Source organism: Gymnoscopelus microlampas (genome assembly GCF_963454915.1).
Source record: "Gymnoscopelus microlampas genome assembly, chromosome: 11".
Classification (NCBI taxonomy): Eukaryota; Metazoa; Chordata; class Actinopteri; order Myctophiformes; family Myctophidae; genus Gymnoscopelus; species Gymnoscopelus microlampas.
In genome coordinates this window covers 27,477,645-27,485,038 of record NC_139948.1, presented here as the reverse complement: position 1 = coordinate 27,485,038, position 7,394 = coordinate 27,477,645, and the positions used below count along the sequence as shown (strand labels likewise).

The following is a 7,394-nucleotide window of genomic DNA, read 5'->3' as shown; positions in this document are numbered from 1 at the left end:
TTGATAATTTTGAAAGCATTGCAAACTACAAAGTCAATAAGTAAATACATGAGTCATGACTGTATAAGAGCTCAGAGCAGTCCCAGACCGAGCTGGTCGACCTCTTCTTCTCTACTCGAAACCCTGTATAAAAGTTTTAACCTGTTTCAGCCTGGCTGGCACCCTTATTTTGCTCATATATCATTATACTTAGATTTGTCAAAAAATTATAGATAAAAAAAAATAATGTAATCAAGATTTTGAATAGGGTTAAAGTGGTTAAAGGGCTGTCCCCCTTCGACCCTGCATGTTTCTGGTCATGACTTCAATGGGGAACAAAACAGACAGTTCAAAGATGTGCCCGTTGAGTCGTTGACTGGTTATCATGTGATTTGTGACAAGTCAAGAAGCTTGTCACAAATCAGCAGGCATGATCTACCCAATAGATATCTTCATATCAAACACACAGCGGTGTGTGTGTGTGTGTGTGTGTGTGTGTGTGTGTGTGTGTGTGTGTGTGTGTGTGTGTGTGTGTGTGTGTGTGTGTGTGTGTGTGTGTGTGTGTGTGCCCTATATGTTTTCATATTTTTCTATTTCGTTCGAATTCTCTCCCCCTCTCAAATTTCTAACGAAAAACAGCCAGATTAGTTTATTAAAATCCATAGGGAAAACAACATCACTGTTTATCGTGGAGATAATGCAAAATCACTAAATTATCACAAAACACAAATCGTAAAAAGATACACATTCACTGAAAGAGTTTAAAAAACACAAATAAATCTCGTATAGCAGACCAATATCGTCAAGCTATAATAGGTCTGTTATGGTTTATGACTGTAGGCTAAATCTTAAAACCAAGGCATAATGGGTTTGTTTTTATATTCCATCATTGGGCATTTGAATATATTTTTTAATCACAATGGTTTTCTCTTCCAATGTAGAATGACCCGAGCAATCTAACTTTAGAAATTACACATCATCCTCATCATCATCATCAGAGAGAGAGAGAGAGAGAGAGAGAGAGAGAGAGAGAGAGAGAGAGAGAGAGAGAGAGAGAGAGAGAGAGATCCCGCCCTCGCAGGAAACTGAGTCAAATAATAACCAGCCAATCGCAGAGATTACAGAGTATTGCTTCCGCACAACTTTGCTGTTCCTTTAAGACTTTTTCCCCACTTTTTCCCCCTGCCTCATACAAGGGACTCTTTAAGCCCGGTCTGGGACACAGAGCAGGCATTCATAGCAGGGGGCTGAGTGGGGAGTGAGAGGAGCGTCACTTTGGAAACCCTGGAACACACGGATTGTCGTCGTTTCTCATTGCTGAAGTAAGGCGCTTAGCATTTGAAATATACTTTCCTCTCTGTTGCTTGCTGCCGTGGCGCTCATTCAGCAATCTCTATTTCTATTTCGTTTGTGTAAAGCGGTGTTTTTCAACCCTTTTTATGTCAAGGTCCATTATTTATTCGGCATTTGAGCCACGGACCACCATTTGATAATGGTGTATATATATTATGCTGTATTGATGTGGTACCATAGGAAAAATTGACCCTTAACGGGTCCATTTGGTTTTATTTTACACTCTCAAGAGTTAAAGATCTATAAGGGTCCATTTGGTTACCAACTCTCCGTCATTTAGCTGGGGACCACCTAGAACCCCCTCAAGGACCACTAGTGGTCCCCGGACCACTGGTTGAGAACCACTGATGTAAAGTGTTTATATTGGAAGAACTCTAAATTGGAGACATATAGGGTCTAATGATATGCTTATTATGGTGATTTTATGGCATGCCGAATATCAGCCATGATATAGTTCTTAATCTAATTATTGTGAATTATAGGCTATTGTTTGACAGTATAGCTTAGCCAATAGATTTTGGGGACATCTTTCACCTCTCATGACTGATGACAGTCTTCCAGATCAGTTTGGGGCAGAAAGAATAACATGTCTACATTCCTCTATAAATCTGGTCTAAATTTACACCTGATTTTTGTGCTGCCCCCCCCCCCCCCCCTTTAATTCTTTTTTTTAACACAACTTTGCTTGTGCAGGTTTCAGTTGAATGATGTGTTTTTATTTTCATATTGTCAATATTGTAATTTTACCTATACCTACTATAATTTAAGCAAGTTTCGACTGGAACTGGATTTTTGAAAAGAAGTGCATAATGTGTCTTAACCTGCTTGCCTTGACTGCTTATGCATGAGATTATTTTTGTATTTCCATTCTCTAATTTAATTTGGATTGATTGGCTATTCATTTGGGACTATCGGGAGTGCCTAGATAACATAACACAACACCATATTAGCAGCTAATGTTAACTAGCTATTGTAAAAGTAATTGGATTAAAACACGCAAAATAAGGCCAAGTTATCGATGAGAACGAGTTCCCCGTCAAAATTAATTGTAATGTCACAGCAAATGCAGTTGATGAGGAAAATTAAACAGAAATTAAACACATTTTGACAGATTTTTTCCCCAAAACAATTTATGTAATGTATGGTAGGCCTATACTGATAGACTATAATAGATAGTTTGTTCATGCACTCAAATTGGCATGCAACTCCTCTTTGTAAATCAGAGAACAGACCGTAGTGTTTTCCTCTCACTCTCACTTCCTCCCAATCTCACTAAGGCCTACTTAATCCGTTAATGTAATATTATTATTATTATTATTTTATTAAATGTGTCCAGAAAAGGGTTACAGGCTATAATTGTCATAAAATCAAGTTTGCCTGCATGCCAACCGTTGTCAGGCAGGCTAAATATGTCCATATAACCGGGCATATCCAGGTGGAAAATAAAGCGCACATGTCGCGTTCAGTAGTTTAGGCTATATTAGGCATCTCGTGGACATTGTGTTTCTGCAATATGAAGAGACAATATAGAGGGAGACATGATGATATGCACATTGGCCCTGTACAGACAGTCCAGCTGGCAAGCGAATACCTCAGCGACAGGTGGTGAAGCCTATACAGTAGCATATAGGCCTACTTGCCAAAATAGGCTACGAATAAGATTTATCAAGCATGGTATTTTATGTTCATTCAAAGTGAATTTACCTATTATACAAATAGGCAACCATGCACGGCCTTTGTTCGTGTCATCCTACATTTTCAATTAAACGTCCTCTTTAAGGTGTACATTAGCCTATTCCTTTCCCTCTACAGTTACTGGACCACATAACATGGACTGTATTAAGTGTATTTATAGCCATCTCAAATCGACAGGTTCTCTCTTAAAGCGATTATATGCGGGTGATAACGGGCAAGATTCCGTGGTTTTAGTAACATGATACCAAGCTCCAAAACAAACAAGTAGCCTATATGTTGTTGAGGTTCACTGCGCGTTCGGTCGATTTAAACCTTGAAGGTCACTGCAAGGTGTTAATTTAATTGGCAAAACAACGTCACATTTTGTCCCCAATAGACGTGGCCTCTATACGTTAACAAACAGGCTGTGTCTAATTCACACAGGCGCACAGACACGCACCCACACGCGGTTTATATTTCCAGCGCCAGCCCGTGTTTATCCAAGAGGTACAGAGTATAAATTGACGGCCTGTGCTGGTGCAAGCTCATATTATTCCAGCACTCTCCCTCCGGGGAGCTTGGAATAACTGCCAAACCTTAAACAGTAGCTTGTTAGCGAGAGTGAGCCCTAGAATAACAGTGGCACCGCGCTCGTTGGAGCCTCATATAGGGTTTAACCTAAATTGTTACTCCTGTAGGCCTGCTTTAATTATTCCCATTTATCATAGATGTAGTGTACCAGAAAGTTTGCAATCTTATTACTCAAGCCATCTTAGGCATTCATACATCCATGTAACTTATTTAGACTATACACAGCTCGCCACTTGTGGCTATTTGCCACATAAAGTGCTATATATCGTCTTCTCTTGTAGCCTAGTATGTAAAGTGCCCACTTTGTTTTGTTTCAGGACTTTGCCAGACAACCATCTCAGGCCAAACTGAGGAGAGGACAGTGGAAGTAGTTTAATTGGTTTGGATCAAAGAGCAGCAACAGGTAAACTTGGATCCAAGGTGCGCACTGGGCGTATGATACCCACAACCCGGATGGAAATAACTTTGATGTTGAACCCTAATAGAATTTTGGAACGGAGGCTGAGAGTGGAGACTGACTGGCAGTTTATAGTATAAAGGCGACCTCCGGAGCAGAGAGACCTGAAAGAGATATCAACTAGCCTACTTCATACTCCCAACTTTCAGCCCAATCTAAATGTTTCCTTCATTTTAGGGTAAGAAAGATATCACAATTCTCAATCAATCATAGGGATTGATTGGCCCAAGTTACATATAGGGTTTATCCTCTATAAGCAATCAACTCCATCTACACACCTGGTAACTCTGTCTTTTGAGTGAGCAAAATATGTCTGGAGAGGAGCAGAGTTTATCAGAAGTGGAGTTGAGTCCAGGGGTCTCAGAGGACAGTCACTCCCTGTCACCAGGTCACTCCTCCGGTCCTGCTGGTGGTGGAGACTCACCTCTTCCCAACCAACAGTCCCAGCTTGTGGGTTTGGGAGATGATTCACCATCTGGTACGGCGACCATCAAATCTGATGAAGAATCTGATGATCGCTTCCCTATCGGCATCCGTGAGGCGGTAAGCCAGGTGCTCAATGGCTATGACTGGACTCTCGTGCCCATGCCAGTGCGGGTCAACACTGGCAGCAAGAACAAGCCTCACGTGAAGAGGCCCATGAACGCCTTCATGGTATGGGCACAGGCAGCGAGGAGGAAACTGGCTGATCAGTACCCCCACCTGCACAACGCTGAGCTCAGCAAAACCCTGGGCAAGCTATGGAGGTGAGCTCCACAGAGATCCACAAAGAAATTAGTCTGCTACATCTGGGTGATAGGACCATGATATAGGCTAATAGTGGGTTCAATTTCAGTCCCCATACACAAATACTTAAACAAAGAGAAGTCAAAAGTGCAAATTAGATCCATCATCAGTTTAGCCTTGTCCCATTTTACTGTCTACCTACTCATGTACCCTTTCATTGGTTTTATATTTAAAATATGATTAAATATTATTTAAAAAATAAATTATATTCAGGATCAAACCAATGGTTTGGTGAGTATAAGCTAAAGAAATAAGGATGGGGAAAATGTTATAATAAATGTTTGTTATAGAAGCGTTTACTACCTATAGCCTAGAGTGTATGAATCCTTTCTATTTAAGAAGACTCCATCTTTTAATCTGCTAGATATAAGTGTAAAGGTATGAGTGATGGCATAGACTTCCTTTATTGTTTTATGCTAGTGCTAGTGGAAATAAAGTACTAAAGCAGTGGATGTCAGGTGGCTTTATATCAAAACCTAAACTTATCACTCCTCCATATTGTTTGCAAATGTGTCAAACAATTCATAACCCACTCGGATCCCAGTCCACCAGTTCAGAAACACTTGTTTCGAGTGCATGTTGTCTACACATTACATATAAGGGTGACTGCGTCATAGTCACATGTTTCTGAATCCAGGCTAATTTCATAGACCACTTAATTCTCCGGCCTTTAGTTGGAGAAAATGGCTCCAGAGGGAATTACTGTGTTTTTTAAAACCCCCTCAGCTCAGTTTTACGACTCAGATTATTATAGCACAAATGACATAAGTTTTTTTCCATCAACAACTGGTAGCATAACTCTAGTGTTGGCCTATAGGTCTCCATACAAACAACTTATCCACTCACCCCACCTAGAATGTCATCTTTACTTACTCACTCCTATAATGAACCAGTCAGTCATTTGAATTATAAAATAATAATAATTATAATAAAGATGTTTTACAATTGCGAATATTGCATTAAATGTGTTTTTTTGTAAAACAAGAATCCATAGATATAAAATAATATACATAGTCCTAAGCACTATTTCCATCTACCTACTTTGCTGGGGGACGTGACCATTGTTATTGCTATGGATATCATTCAATCCTTTAGTTTAACCAATGTTTCTATGGCATTTAACATATAAAGCCAGAGTAAACATAACTTACAGTAAACATTAGAGTCACCTTGGCATGATGCATGTTGCTTCTCTCTGTGGCATTTCTTTTCATTGGCTGTATTGTGAAACCAATAAGCAAGTAGCTACACCTAGCCTGGGTGCCAGCCTGCTTCGCTACGTTCGGCGGATTTTTTTTCTCTCTGCGCTTATCAGTCTGGAATGCCCCCGATTGACTCGTCTTGTAGAACTACACTGGAACTACATATGTTACGTTATAGGCAACGTCGTTGCTGATTGGATGTTGTTCAAACGAATGACGAATCAAAACGATCACACCGTTTTTTTTGTCCCGCCCCGCACCACAGACCAATCAGAAGCCACGGTAGGTTTCGAACCTTGGCTGCTGTGTCCCGCCTCCTGGAGATAGGAGGCATTCCACTGATAAGCGCAGAGAGAAAAAAAAATCCGCCGAACGTAGCGAAGCAGGCTGGCACCCAGGCTAAGCTACACCAGTGTTTCTCAATCTTTGTTGGGCCAGTCCCCCCTATCCAATATCCAGGTCCCTTACCGCCCAGCTAGCCTGGTAAACCCTCCCTCCAGAAATCTCATTTAAAATGAGATTTCTGGAGGGAGGGTTTACCAGGCTACCGCCCAGCACCCAATTAAAATATAAGCCTTATTTATATTGTGTATTGTGTTGTCAGTATCATGGTCAGTATCATGTCAATATCATGGTCAATATGATGTATCATGTGTCAGTATAATCTAGTATCATGGTCAGTATGAAGTAGTATAATGTTCAGTAGTGTCATGACAGTATCATGGTCAATATCATGTATCATGTAGTATCATGGTCAGTATCATGTAGTATAATGTTCAGTATCATGTCAGTATCATGTTCAGTATCATGTCAGTATCACGGTCAGTATCATGGTCAGTATCATGTCAGTATCATGGTCAGTAGCATGGTCAGCATCATGTCAGTATCATGGTCAGTATCATGTCAGTACAGTATCATGTCAGTATCATGGTCAGTATCACGGTCAGTATCATGGTCAGTATCAGTACAGTATCATGTCAGTATCATGGTCAGTATCATGTCAGTATCATGGTCAGTATCATGTCAGTATCATGGTCAGTATCATGGTCAGTATCATGTCAGTATCATGGTCAGTATCATGTCAGTATCATGTCACATGATACTGACATGATACTGTCCATGATATATTAAACTGCTAACTACAGTTATCCCTATTTACTCCTGGTGATTGACACTCTACCCCAACACTCACTCACATCCTTTATCCTGCCTCCCACAGCATACACTCATTTGCCAAACAGAAGGTCAGAAAGGGTTAATTTATTAACCTTGTAAAGACTGTGTATTAATTAGATGAAGACTTGACCCTTGGGCTCAGGCACGATTGGTTAATTGGTCCAGAAACATGATGA

The 7,394-nt window shown here is 40.5% G+C and overlaps 1 protein-coding gene across 1 annotated transcript in view; it reads left to right on the top strand.

Moving 5' to 3' along the window:
- The first annotated feature begins 1,176 nt into the window (after positions 1 to 1,176).
- The window catches only part of sox10 (SRY-box transcription factor 10), a 13,223-nt gene continuing 7,005 nt past the window's right edge, over positions 1,177 to 7,394 (top strand). Inside the window, exons 1-2 of the mRNA XM_084071717.1 lie at positions 1,177 to 1,301; positions 3,915 to 4,800. Coding sequence (XP_083927843.1) covers positions 4,364 to 4,800 — 437 coding nt within the window. The 5' untranslated portion in view covers positions 1,177 to 1,301; positions 3,915 to 4,363. The remainder of the gene's footprint in view (positions 1,302 to 3,914; positions 4,801 to 7,394) is intronic.